General features: G+C 42.0%; 1 protein-coding gene and 1 long non-coding RNA gene across 2 annotated transcripts; both read left to right on the top strand.

The window, feature by feature from the left end:
• Nucleotides 1-345: 345 nt before the first annotated feature.
• On the top strand, nt 346-9,399 carry cav1 (caveolin 1). The gene is made up of 4 exons (XM_058076514.2): nt 346-461; nt 1,662-1,719; nt 2,468-2,638; nt 8,007-9,399. Exons 1-4 carry the CDS (start codon nt 346-348, stop codon nt 8,346-8,348), a joined length of 687 nt encoding a protein of 228 aa, XP_057932497.2. The 3' UTR covers nt 8,349-9,399.
• A 10-nt stretch (nt 9,400-9,409) lies between these two features.
• On the top strand, nt 9,410-13,388 carry LOC144898511 (uncharacterized). The gene is made up of 3 exons (XR_013627394.1): nt 9,410-10,028; nt 12,583-12,710; nt 12,915-13,388. It is a non-coding gene; the product is annotated as an uncharacterized LOC144898511 (long non-coding RNA).
• The last annotated feature ends 1,284 nt before the right edge of the window (nt 13,389-14,672 follow it).

The raw sequence follows: 14,672 nt of genomic DNA, 5'->3' as shown, positions 1-14,672 counted from the left end.
GGAGTTTACATGTTGTCCCCATGCGTGCGTGGGTTTTCTCTGGCACATTCCAAAAACTTGCTAGGTTAATTGGTGAATGTGAGTGTGAATGCTTGTTTGTCTATATGTGCCCTGTGATTGGCTGGCGACTAGTCCTCACGCTCAAAGACGGCTGGGATGGGCTCCAGCACATCCCCTCGTGGGGATAAGCAGTGGGAAATGAATGAATGAAAGGTGAATTGGTGCGGCATCTGATATGTGATGCGGACACACCGGTTGTGCCGATAGCTGCCTAACCCACTTTAATCACTTTATTGTTGATAAAGAGTTGATAGAGCTAATAAATGGTGATTTATCATTTTTAAAATGTCCGCTTTTAACATAGAGCCATATATGGTGGATCCTGAATCTGATCTAGAAGTAGAGACTGGACAGTCTGAAGTTTCTCAAGAAAAGAGGTTACTTCAAGACGTCTCTCAATGGTAAGTATAGTTTTAGCATTTTAGTTTTAGCTTTTCTCCAGCATCGGTAATGTGGTCATTACACGTTTTATGCAGGACTACAAGGGTTTAAAAACAAAGGTAGACCCACTGATTGTGGCGGGAAATGGCTATTTGCAACTCCAGACTCAGTGAACTTGTAATTTGCACCGCACTCCCTGTATGCACACTCTATAATGCTACACAGACACCTGCTTTTGTTCCATGACTTATACAAAATTAACACAGTTAAGACCCTGATAAATTGTTACTTACTGCTTGCTCTTCTGATTCTTCGACAAAGTAACGTTGGAAAGGCATAAGGATTCAACAAGTTTGTCGGCTAGTCCAGCTGGATACTGACCAGTCCAGTGTGAAATGCCGTTGACAGATTAAAATGCATTTCTTTTGCTAATAGGGAACCAGGAACTCCAACCACTTCAGCCTGATGTTTACTTTGCTAGGAATTGTAGCTTAGCTTTCCTTATACTTGAAGAAACACTTCCTAGGAGACATTGCTAACACCATAAACAGAAACGCAGCAGAGATTAGGGGAGGGCAAAGGGTGTATCTGGCCTACAGCACACACCCATATAAGGAAGCCTGGTACTCTGTGACATCACAAACAGCCAGTGTTAGAACACCCTCTGAAACCGAACATTCAGAGCTTCATTATATATTCATTATATGAAACTTTGACATTGTTTAACACGATAATAATTACATAATTTCTTTCCATATTTTTTTCCTTTGTATGACTTTTCTTCCTCATAATTTTAAGACTTTTTCTTGAATAAGAAATTGTTTTCTCAGGTATATTTTACATTTTTCCGCGTGTCAGCAGAGTGTTAAATAGACTTGATCTGGTGGGTGCTGAATGGCGCATGTAAACACCTTGTCTCTCCCAATTAACGCTCAGGTTTGAGCCAACAAGAAGCTTCTTGTTCTTGTAATTCCACCCAACCCTCCACCCCCCCCCCCCCCCCCCCACCCCGCCTCACGCACGCACACACTCACACGCAACACAGCGAAGCTGACTTGACATCATCAGTTCGTCTTCGGCATCCTACAGGACTCCTGTATCATTCTAATCACGTTGAGTTGGAATAAATCAGCGTGGGAAGACCCCCCCCCCCCACCCTCTCTCTCTTCTTCTCCTGCAGTTTGCTTCCCACGTCTGCTTCCTTTTTTTGTGACTTTCAGGTTCCACTCCAAGAAGGACATCATGGCAGGAGGACTGAAGAGCGGCGATCCAGAGGAGGTATAAAGTGGCCTCTTTTTTTATAGTTTTATTTATTTTTGGTTGCGTTTGTGCACCAAATGTTGGGTTTTTTTGGTTTCCACGAACAGTTTGACGTTCTGTCACCTGACCATGAAGCTGCTGTGACACCATCTGATTGAATGTGAGGAACCCACGCGGATGCATTAGAGGGGCAGTGCGAGCTGTGACCTTTTTGTTGCTTTTTATTAACTCTGCATGCGGAATGTTGCGCGTATTTTTCGTGCGTAAAAGCGAATGGAGGTGTAGGGGGGAGACCCTTCTGTGGGGTCGGTGGCTCACGCAGGACGAGCATTTACGTCATCAAAATGAGCAGCGTGCTTGCCATTTGCCAGCATTTGACATTTGACGTGCAGTAGGAGCAGCAGCAGCGGGACTATAGCGCAACCAGGCCCTCTCTTTACGCACGCACTTAAGCGGTAAAGGACGCGAGGACAGCCCGTGTTTGTGCAATCCTTTTATGCTGTAGGTGTTAAAACAACCACTGGTTGTGAAAAAATAAAGTAGTGTTTAAAGTAGAATGTTGTGGTGAGTAATTACGCGTTAGAAGCTTGTTGACAGGGCGTCTAACTTGAGGGTGAAGACCCCTGCGGCCGCTGTGAGGGGTGTGGCACTACACCCCAGCTTGTGGCGGCTCCCCTCTCTCTCTCTCTCTCTCTCTCTCTCCTTCCTACTCTTCCTCCTCCTCCTCGTCCTCCTCACTCGCTCTCCTTCTTGTGGACTCTGACAGGAGTTTGTGCACTCGCCCTTCATCCGAAAGCAAGGCAACATTTACAAGCCCTACAACAAGGACATGGACAACGACAGCATCAACGAAAAGTCCATGATGGATGACGTGCACACGAAGGAGATCGATCTAGTCAACCGGGACCCGAAGCACATCAACGACGACGTGGTCAAGGTGAGTATTTCGGATTTTAAATAAATTTTGCTGTGAAAGCGAGGGATGTGTAAACACTGCTCTTGGAGCTCTGGATTAGTGTGAGTGACTTTGTCCAATTAGGACAAAGATACATTGGCACATGTCTGAACAGCCAGCAGCGGAAGCATGACCAAATTTCCTGTTGTTGGCGCTCAGCTTGTTTTTTTCCATAAGAGCGACTGCTCATTTTTTAATTTAATGTTTAAATGAAGTGACTTGCTGGAGGTTTGGCGCCCCCTCTGTCTAGTAGCCGCAACAGCAGCTTCTTTTCCCAAATGTTTGGGATGTCTTTGAAAAACCTAGAAAAGCAGGGAAACACCCATGTAGGGTAGTTCCAACCACACCCCGCCGTGCTTCCATTCTTCTCCCTGCTGCCCATGTGACCTCTAGCAGCAAATCATAAGGGATGATCCGCAGGGTGCTGCTAGTGACCACAATGGCGGGACCTTAATTCAGTTTCTTTTGGTGGTGGAAACAACGAGAACATTCATCTCACAAGATTAATAACATCTATCTTTTCATCTCGAGTCATTTTAAACTGCTTGTGAGAGATGAGATGAGATTCATAGAAAGACAGTTCTACATCACAGCATATCATAGTCCAGATACCATGTCAAAATGCACCCTTGTAGCAGAGTAGTGGGTGACAGCAGAGCAATCTTACGGGATACACATTAAAGTACACTCAAACCTTGGTTTTCGAACATTTTCACCAAAATTGTGCCTTGGTTTTCACACACTGTCTGTTTTTCATAAAGTATTACACATAACAAACTAGTCTGTTCGTTTTGTAATGTATCATTCCACGAAATTGAGTGCCCACGCAAAAGCACTGTATGCGTTTATGACTCACTTTCTGACACTTTTTTAATTGAGTGTAACTACTAAATAACTCACCATGAGGCCAATGAAAGTTGCGAGTGCCGGCGATTTGATTGACAAGGTGAGAAACATATAGAATTCGATCTTGCCAGGATGTACCTGAAGTCCACAGCAACATTAAGACATTTATAATTACTTTGCATTGTTTTCTATAATTGTTTACTTATAATTGTCTATCAAATATTTGCTATTTATGGGTGTCTGGAATGGAGTAATTGAATTCACGTTATTTCCTATGGGGAAAAAATTGCCATATATATCAGTTTTTGTTGAACCTTTTGGAACGAATAACAAAAACCAAGGTATCACTAGTCTCTAAAATGAAAACATTTATCACCAGTAAGTGATTAACCATCCTGTCCAGTCTAGATCATGCTTTAAGTGTTCTAATACAGTCAAAATACTATGAAAAAGCAAGGGGGTGACTGAGAAAGCCGATAATAATGCCAAATACATCACAGCATATCATAGTAGTCCTCATACCTCATATGTTGTTCTTTGGTATGAGGTGCATTATTAAAAAATATTTAAAAAAAAACTTAAACTGTATTATGGAAAGCAGGAAGTGAACAAATGTAACAGTTACTGATTGTAAAAGTACCAGATGGAGGGGTAGGATTTAATAAGCTTTGCTTCTTCCTACTCCTTTTGGACATGTGGAACTGTTAACTGATTATGGGATGCACTCAATTGTAATCTGATGCATGTTCAAATGAAATAAAACCATTACCATTACCATTACCATTACCATTACCATTACCATTACCATTACCATTACCATTACCATTACCATTACCATACAGTACGTATATTGTCAAGATATAGATATATATCCCCCTAGTGGCTAATAAACAGACACATGGACAACATCAGAGCAATCTTATTGGGCACACAGTTGAAGTAGTTGGAACTTAAACATTTTACCACCAGACATTTACCATCCTGTCAATGGGCATTTACACACTCAACATCACATTGAAATTCTACATTATTAACATACAACATAACATTCTTATGCTTAAAAGTATAGTACTTTTCTTTGCAAGTGTAAAAAAAAAGGAATTCCTTCTCGGACTTGGCAGCTTCCTGTGGTAGCATGTCAAGTATTCCAAGTAGAGGAATACCTTTGCAGTCATCGCCCCCCCCCCCCTTTGCCTGCAAGTTAGCTCTAGTGAGTTGAAGTTTCCACTGCATTGCTTTGTTGGAGAAAATGTTGGGAAGCTCAGTGGTGATTTGAGGTCACTGACTCAGCCTTGCCAAGCACAAGCAGGGAATCCCTCCCAGCGAGTCACCACACATGCATGCACACTCGTGTGTATGTGGCTACGTGCACAATCATGGGTGGTGCAAGGGAGCCGCAGCTTCCGCAGCTGGTCTCAATCACCTGGCCACATCACAACCACCATCACACTGGTTGTGACTTGATTCTAGTGCGGCGTTTCCATCGCTGAGTGGGCGCTATATCCAGTAGATCAGGGGTCTCAAACTCAATTTACCTGGGGGCCACTGGAGCTAGGGTCTGGGCGAGACTGGGCCGCATCAGGTTTTCCAAAAAAGAAAAATGCATTTATTAAAAACAGAAAAATGAAAAAACTTTGCTTTGGTTCCAATTTTCTACAAGAAAAGCTCTGATAAAACATTCCACTTTTCTCAAATATCTTACTTTTTATTTTTCTACACAAAATAAGATTAAAAATAAATAAACAAATCAAGAATAAAGAAAATCAATCAATCAGTAATAAATAAATATATATAATAATAAAACGGCAAATAATAAAAACTTAAGAAACCACATATAGTTGGTGGGTAGACAAATTATTTTTTCAGATTAAAATTAACAAAGCATTATTAGAGCCCTGTAGACATGACAAAACATGACTATAGTCACATTTATACTCTTTTTATTTACAACATATTGCGCAACTGCAGGGTCTTGAGACACATGCTTACTCGCAAACTAGAGAGCTAGCGACCTAAACGGTAGCCTTCAAGTTATTTCCTTTAAACTTTAAAAGCCAAAAACTTACCACTTCCACACGGATAGGGAGGATAACTATTAACAGTTATTTAACCTTTAACATGAACATTAATCAAACGTAATAATTTTTTCTGGGTACATGATACCATACAGCATCCATATCAAACATTAAACTTCAAACTAGTGTCCTGCGTGCCACATTTGGCCCGCGGGCCGCATGTTTGAGACCCCTGCGGTAGATGATCTTTAAGGACCTTGTTCATGTCTAATTTACTGTATAAAGACTTGACACATTGTTGACGTGTCTGTTAGTGTCTTTAGACATGCTCAGAGGATGCTGGTGCCAGCAACTCATACAGTGGTTTGTACTGACAAATACATACATATTATCAGGATCGCCGGAGTATTTCAAATTATGTAGAGGGCATGACAGATAATAATTGAGAACCACTGGCATATGGAGATGCAGTCTTACTGCTTTGAATGTGAGTCCATTTATGTACTTGACCAAGCTTCCTGTCCATATTCTTCCTCTTCTCTGTAAACACCACTTGTTAATGTTCTAGCGTGACACTAGCAGACATATTTTGGGGAAAATTGTGCCACATATGGGCATTTAAGTTCAAATGTTCCACTATTTTGCAGCAGCACTCATTAAAAATCAATAGTGATCAATAATATTCAACTGTCCATGAAGGTGCTCCTGTCTGATCCATGAAGCCACATTGTCTGCCGACATTTTGGAGATAGCGCTCTGAGAATAGCACAGCGCTGTGTTTATGCAACAATACGGTTGCCACGGTGACAGGTCACATGCGACCACGAGGCTATGATTGGGCTGAAAGAGCAGCTTTTAGATGTTACTGATATTCATTAATAACGGTTTATTTGTAACAGTCAAGCAGAGCATCTGTCCTCTACAAACAATCTTATAGTGGACGCTGTAGAACAACAATCACAAAGACTTCCAGCAGGAATGCAAATAAACGACAGAGTGTTTTAACAAGGAGAATGTCAAACAGTTTGAGTGTGATGAAGTGTAGTGTGTCCAGCATGGTGCTTTTATATAAGAGAAAAGTTTAAACATCAGTAAACCTCTACTAACTAGGCTTACTTCTTAACATTATTGTTAGTCTCCTTTCATTAGTTGACTAAAGCTGTTAAATGTTTAAATCAAACTATCAAAAGGCAAAATTATCTGTAAATCAAAGACACAAGCAGCCCCCTACCCATTGTAGTCTTACAGACGTACCACACAGTGACAATCCTGCCGACCAATCAATGGACAGCAGTGTGTTTACATGTAACTTCACCCTTTGTTAGCATCCTGTTACACTGTTACACCAACAGTAGTGATGGTGCTAAAAAGTGGGATGGATATTTCATGATCCTTTACAATGGAAATGCCTGAAAATTTGTACCATACAAAATCCTAATGTACTGCTGGGTTTAATGTAGTCTGTAATATACAAACAAATCAAAATAAATAATAATATAAAAAAAATAATAATAAATCATAATAAATTCATTCATTCATTTTCTACTGCTTTTTCCTCACAAGGGTCGCGGGGGTGCTGGAGCCTAGGTTAATTGGTGACTCCAAATTGTCCATAGGTATGAATGTGAGTGTGAATGGTTGTTTGTCTATATGTGCCCTGTGATTGGCTGGCCACCAGTCCAGGGTGTACCCCGCCTCTCGCCCGAAGACAGCTGGGATAGGCTCCAGCACCCCCGCGACCCTCGTGAGGAAAAGCGGTAGAAAATGAATGAATATACTTTTTAAACTTCAACTAAGAAAATTCAAATTTGGATAGGTACTACTGTATTATGATATATCGTGATGTATAAACTGTGGTTAAAAGCGTAAAATACAAGAGTTGATAACATCCCGGCAGGTCAGTGTGAAGGTACCTGTGACACTGACTAGCATCTCCATGACGACGCTTCCTCCATTAGTAGCAATGAGCTGAGCTCCTACATGACAGTCCAAAGTCTCCAAGGTTCTGGAGTACAAATATTGACAGTGAGCTGATAAAGCAGCCCAAGAGGATGAGAGGGAACGTCTGTGTAGTGTTGTTGACCTCCAGCCGCCTGGTACTTGCAGGCCACTTAGACAGGAAGAAGCAGGAATTCCGTGTTTGTCAAAGATTGAGAATATGGTTCCAGGTGATTTGTCTTACATTAATTGATTTAGGACTCTGATGTTGTTGTCTCCAGGAAGCATCCATGTCTTGCACTGTTTCAGTGTTCTTGAAATGTTCCTTTCTTAGTGTTTTTATGGATGCTAGCTAGATACTGTCCTCATCTTGCAGGGGTTTTCATGAGGTAGTTGTTGATGTTTTTACACTTCCTATTTGTTATGGTATGCATACTATATGTTTTCCTTCCCTCCTGTTTGCAGTTCCGCATAAAAGGTACGCCAATTATGGTCTCTCAAACAGTCTATGTCCAAGACCTCCTTCATCCTGGTCTTCTTGCGTCCCTCAGGTAGACTTTGAGGATGTGATCGCCGAGCCGGCGGGGACATACAGCTTCGACGGCGTGTGGAAGGCGAGCTTCACCACCTTCACGGTCACCAAGTACTGGTTCTACCGCCTGCTGACGGCAGTGGTAGGCATCCCGCTGGCGCTGGTGTGGGGCATCTTCTTCGCCATCCTGTCCTTCGTTCACATCTGGGCGGTCGTGCCATGCATCAAGAGCTACCTGATCGAGATCCACTGCGTGAGCCGCGTGTACTCCATCTGCGTGCACACCTTCTGCGACCCGTTGTTCGAAGCCATGGGAAAGTGCTTCAGCAACGTGCGGATCAGCACCATCAAGGAGGTGTAGGCTCCCGAAGAAGGAGGATTCATGGGGAAATGGGAAAGGGGGTGTGGGCTTAGAGCAACACAGATGGATGGAGGACATTGTCATATTTGGTGAAAAGGGGGCATGTTATCACTGTACTTCTTTTTGGTGGTGGTAACAGGAAATCAATGAGAAGGGGTGGTCTATGTTTGTGTTCTGGATCTTTGCCTCATTTTTAATCTATTAAGCAAACATCTCCACATTCACCTTCTCTGTGTTTGCTTGTGGAGCCGCTGGCCAGGCGGGATGGTGGCCCGAATCCTGCTGACACCACACAAAACCAAACAAGCATGCAGCAACGCCACCCCACCCTCCATCCCCATGCCCCCCATGACCTCCAAAAACACCCCTCCCTCCTCCCCTACCTGGCTTTGCTGCAGTCCGACACACTGAACCTACCTGCCTTTTTATTTCCTGCATGGCGCTGCAACACGCCGTCCGCCGCCTGCTGCTGCTCACTCGCTTCACCTTCAAAAAATGTTTCAATTTTACCTTTTGGCTTCTTTTTTCTTGTAGTCTTCTGCCCGACACATCAATAATATGAAGAACTTTGGGCAGCTAGCTAGCATTTATGTGCAACTTGACTTGGACTCTCTGTTATTGTGCATTAAAATGACAACTATGCAATAAACTGAATGTTACTTCCTCCCAGGAACATTCTATTTCCTGCGTGCTGGCATCAAACTAGCTGGCGAGCAGTTGACAATATAGCAAGACTTGATGCGGACTTGCTTTGCTTTCATTCCTGTGTGTGAATACAGGTTGTTGGTGGTTCACAAATTTTTCTGTTATTCTTTTGTTTTCTTAACCGTGACAAAAAGTTATTTTTGTGTCCGCATTTGAACATTCAATGTGACATCCAATGGCGGAGACAGAAGTTTTTTTTTACTAAGGTGGCCATGTGAGACCAAGTTGTTACTTGAAATCTCTAGATGCCCAGTGGGGTGGCCGTAGAGTGACCATGGGTGGCCGTGGCCACCTTTTAGCTCTGCCACTGGTTGACGTCTCCCATCAAAGTGATGGAAAAGGGGGGGGGGGGGGGGGGGCTGTGAATGCTGCACGCTTTTTTCAAGTTTGCACGCTTTAACTCACCTTCAGTCTACCTGCTGTCCCTTTTTTTTCTCCCATGGGGGGTGGGAGGGTAATAACGCCACACCCGGCTTCTTGAATTGAGGCTCAAAAGGTGATATTTTTTTATTATAAGACTTGTTTTATTTTCCTTCCTTGCCTTTACTGTACAAATATCATGCAGAGCACATTAAAGTTGAATATGACCACATGGGTGTCAGCTGTTTTCGATCAGGTCACACATGACGAGTAAACACTAAACAGCACGCACACAAAAAACATTTTAGACTGTCGTGTGCACGCCCGACCAATAGATGGCGCTGTAGAATCTAACCAAGAGAACACAATCACAAGCCTTCCCGCCAGTAACGACTAGAACAATGTGAATCAACGAAAGGGGGAATCAAACAAACGCAACGAGTGGCCTTGCGCCTCAACATCACACATAAATATTAAGCTAAACCCCAAAACGATTTTGGTCAAGAAACAGAAAATGGCGCGCATTGAGGCGTCATACAAAGAAGCCAAGCCAGACGACGACACGCCTACAATTTGACAGCGAGCTTTTGGGATATCTTTACAGCAGGATCACAGGTACAAACTCATCATCTGATAAAACATCCTTTATTCACTCACACTCACACATGAGGTTCAAGTGACTTATGGATTGGCCGTATCGCCATGGAAACAAATTCCTAGGTCAGGATTTATCGAAAGGGCACCATGTCGCGACTTCCGGGTTATGTACAGCGACCTGGCACGTTCTTAGCAGGTCACGTGAACGTGACGTAAGGGTTCAGTGTTTGTTTAGACATATATTTATCATAAATATGATATTAAGAAATAATATAACTTGTTTCGCTGAAACGATAATTTAACAAGGAGACTGGAAAGTGACACTTACCTGTGTTTCTTTAATTACGTAATTTTTGTGTACGTGTATTTTTTTTTACTTGTCGAATTGTACTTGCATTGAAGCTGATTTTGCCTGAAGGATTTTACTTATATTTGGTTCACTGTGCAATACTGTAGGTCATTTATCAGTGATGGATTTGGGGGTTTTGAAGTAAAGACCGGAGTGAACATGGACACTTGAATTTTACAATTACAATTACATAGAGTAACATTTAAATAACTGCCAGCAAAACACAGCAGACACAAGACATCTCCATGCATGAATGGATGAACCTGCTGTATAATTAACTGATCTCCACAACTTCGTGGTATAGAGCACCCCCCTCTAGCGGCTACCATTTGAACTACATAAATATAAGCTTTGGTTGTATGGTAGTTGCTAAAAGTCTGCTTTGAAAAATTCATGATGGAAGCCTTTAACTGATGCCGAGTTTTGAGATATTACACACTTAAAAAGTATTATTGGAAGATTGATATGAAGGCGACAACTACTTTAACACCGGGATACTATTTTTACTTGTTTATGTATTCCATTTTGTCACAGATCACTGACGTCATTAGTAATAACACAGAATAGAAAGGCACAGTCTTGAATTAAACATTTTGAAAACAGGCTGAGTAGGAGTACATAAAAAAGGCAATCCTACATGTCATTTATTTTAGTCAATGGGCCACTCGGGAGCCTTTAAGGGCTTTTGAAAGTTTCTCATAACTCTTTAACAAGACCACATGCTGGAGTGGAATCAACAGAGACGCCCTACAAATACACACTGCTTGTATATTTGTAATATATGGAGTAATTTTGTTCTCACAACGCTATGCAGTGCTGGATTTTTTCCCAATAAACTGCCATCGATGAGTTTAAAGTCACGTTTCTACTTTTAGTATGTCACAATTATTATTATGTCGGGGCAGCAGCCTGGTTTGCATTGCTGGGAGGAAGCCAAGCTTGTGAGATCACAATGGATAAGGCGGGCCGCTGGAAGAATTCTCTAAGATTGAAATGCCTGTTGTAGGCTCACAGTACCACTGCCACAACAGATCTTGTGTGAGCCCAGGGTCAGGCACAAGATGGCCCAATCCGGAATGTTCTATCTCACCTGACATTCAAAATAACAGAACCCAAATGATTTTGTTTGATGCTCTAGGTATACAATACAGACAAATATTGGCAGCGGAAAGAGGACAAGAAAATGTGGAATCTTTGCAGAAGACCTTCTCCATTCTCCAGAAGTCTCTCCATTTGTGATGTCAATTTGTGTTCCTTGTTTGTCTTTGTCAAAGTGAGAACAGCATTGATGTTACTGATATACTATGAGAGTATCTCAACATGTGTCCTTAAAGATCCCGCCTTGGCTCAATCACACCGTTGAGTTTATTTGATGGCTGCCGGCGTCTACACGAGCGGCACCCAGCTTGTCAGATGCAGACGCCGCATGTTTGTCAGCAGGCGGGGGAGGCTGGCTGTGTGATGCAAAGTCATTTCCTGGCATGTGTGCGATTGTCATCCTTCGATATCCTGTTTGTGGTCACAACAGGCTAGCATCCCGTGCATCAAGATGCCAGAAAGGATGTCAGGGGGACATGAGCTACATGCTCAGTTCTCAATGACGATGATAACGCTGGATGATAAGACACGAGCATACAAATCTGTCCATCAGCAGGATGAGGCCAGAACACTTCATTGCAGTTTACTGTCCTGAGTCAGCACTCAACAAAACCGCTTGATTCATTAACAAGCTCACATGCACTCTCCTTAGGTGCAAGTGTGCTCATCAAACCGAGTGTGTCTTCATGATGAACCACAATTACGCTTTTCAGCCCTTCATTCTCATGAGAGAACTATACTCATTAGCCTGATGTTGAATAGAGAAGAAATAAATCCTACTACCCTCCAGCAGATGGAGACAAAGTTTCATTTCAGGACAGGTTAAAGCAGCAAAAATAAACAGCAAAAGAAATTCACTAAAATGATGGTTTGCAGCAATTGTAAATACTTTTAATTGTAAATATATATGGATATAACTTTTATTAACATTATTTTCAAATGTTCGTATTATTTTATTAAAATTAGTTTGCAGTATATTTAAAAAAAATAGTTTTGTTGCGTTTCTGATAAATCTGTTTTTTTTAACTCACAAGAACAAGAACAACAACCTCAGAGAATGTGAAACCATTTGTTGTTTTGAAAGGCATGAAATAAAAAACAGTCTTGTGGTGTGCGTCTGTGCAGATTGTTGACCAAGAGGCCAGATGTTACCGGAACCATGAAGATGCATATGACCCGCCGCAGAACCAGCAAAGATGTGCTGCACTGTCACACTTCCGTCTCCAACAAGATGATGGAGTCTGACAGCCGAGGTTTGTTGTTGTACATTCTGATCATGATACAGGTCATCCCACAGGATCTGGAAGTATGACCAGAACGGGAAGCTCTTAAAAGGTTCTGACATGCTTGTATATGTTGATATACATGTGACTCATGTGTGCAAATGGAAATATTTGTTTTGACAAGCCAGCTGCATGCACAGAAAATAGAAATAGTGCATAGTTGTTGTGTTGCAGGTGTTGTGGTTGCAAGATAGCATGCAGGATTAGAACCAGAAAAGGCACAGCAACGCGGGTTTTCCGACATTCTGCATGGCAACTTCACGAGGTCCACCACACAGTCGTGGTCCTTCCTCGCTCTTTTCCTGCTCCGCACTCTGGCATAACAACGCTTACGGCCACAAGAGCCACAAAGACACACCCATTGGGTTCACACACACACACACACACACTTGACACACCCAGATGAGAGTGTGTGTGAAAGACTGTAGGCCGCTGAGGAAAAGCAAAACCGTGTTCTCTAATCAAACCAACAATGAAGATGTGAAGCTTTTGGCTCTTCATCATTAGCTTGCACTACTTTTCTGTGAGAACTTACACCTAGAAGCAGTTTTCAATGCTGTGTAGTACCGGAGAAAGTCCTGAAAATAACACAAATGAGCATTGTCTGCATTAAAATCATATAGAGAAACACCAGCTTTGTGCTGTAATTTCTATGCGTATAATTTGGGCAGTAGACATCAAAGAAGTGGCACTTTAATGGCCACTTTTCAAGGAGTGTCTTTTCATGATGTCATTAAGGAAAAACCTTCTTCATGGACATGATACCGCCTCTGACCTGCCTCTATGCTGCCTCTAGCTAAGTGAACCCGCCCTATGTAGTCATCTACCAGATTAAAAAAAAAAACAATAAGCAAGCTTCGCTACACATTTTAAAATTGAGGTCTGCTGACTGCCAGCCTGCTACAATCTTGGGAGCTTTAACGTTGATCATATGGTCTTACCTCAGTGAATAGGCTAACCTAGCATGATGTTGCTGTGAGTGTAATGTTAGCAGTGTAGCTCACATATGTACCTATGCTATCGTTGCTAACGTTTCACTTCTTACATGATGGGGATTTTAAGTTATGGTAGACGATAGAGCTGTACAGTATATTTCCGAAAATATTGCCCAAATTTCAATTTGTACATCCTCAGCTTTATTGGACCTCAGTTGTTTTAACTATGTTGAACTCAAACAAGCTATCAAAATTGTGTATCTTTGAAACTTGCTGAACTACAGACTTGTTACGTACACTAAGGTTTTATGTGACGTCTTTTGTGATGGTGGTTCAAAAGCGGATATTTTGTACAACTTGCAGGTCTATAAGACAAGAATGTATACAGTGACATAAATCAGCTAACTGTGATCTGCTAACTGTGCGTCCATATCCGCTAGAGCCAGTGGGAGCTGTAAGTGTTTGACCCTTTATCCTCAGTGAATAGCCTAGCCTAGCATGATGTTTCTGTTAAAATATGACTATAAAAACGGATAAAATGCAGAACCATGCTTCTTTGAGACAAAACCTCTGTCAGAGAACAGGTGTCAATAAACACAGCTAATTTGCTTTAAAGTTACAGACACACAAAATAGCGTGTTCCCAGTAGGGCTTACTAAAAGCACTTCTAAAGAGTCCAATATGTTATTGTGGGAACTCTGACACTTACATGATATTGGTGAAAAATATTATGGGATCGTTAATGGGTGCATTTCTTGTCCAATTGGATTATTTATCACTCTCACGACAGAAAAGGCCTATTGGTTTTCAAGGATAAACTGTTTGAGGTTGCCTCTCTTTCAGGGATTGCATGCAGTCCCACATCCACAGGATGAACCCTATTGATTAGGAATGACATTCAAAGCTACAAGCTGCTTCGGGTAGGCCACAGGTCATGTATGGGACCTGTATATTTTGTTACGTTAGTTTAGCGGGGGTGACACAATGTGTTTTAGAG

Source organism: Doryrhamphus excisus, linkage group LG1, assembly GCF_037039965.1.
Source record: "Doryrhamphus excisus strain RoL-2023G ecotype Guam linkage group LG1, RoL_Dexc_Guam_v1.1, whole genome shotgun sequence".
In the NCBI taxonomy this organism is placed as follows: domain Eukaryota; kingdom Metazoa; phylum Chordata; class Actinopteri; order Syngnathiformes; family Syngnathidae; genus Doryrhamphus; species Doryrhamphus excisus.
The sequence above is the reverse complement of the archived record's forward strand: the minus strand, read 5'-3'. Positions and strand labels throughout refer to the sequence as shown.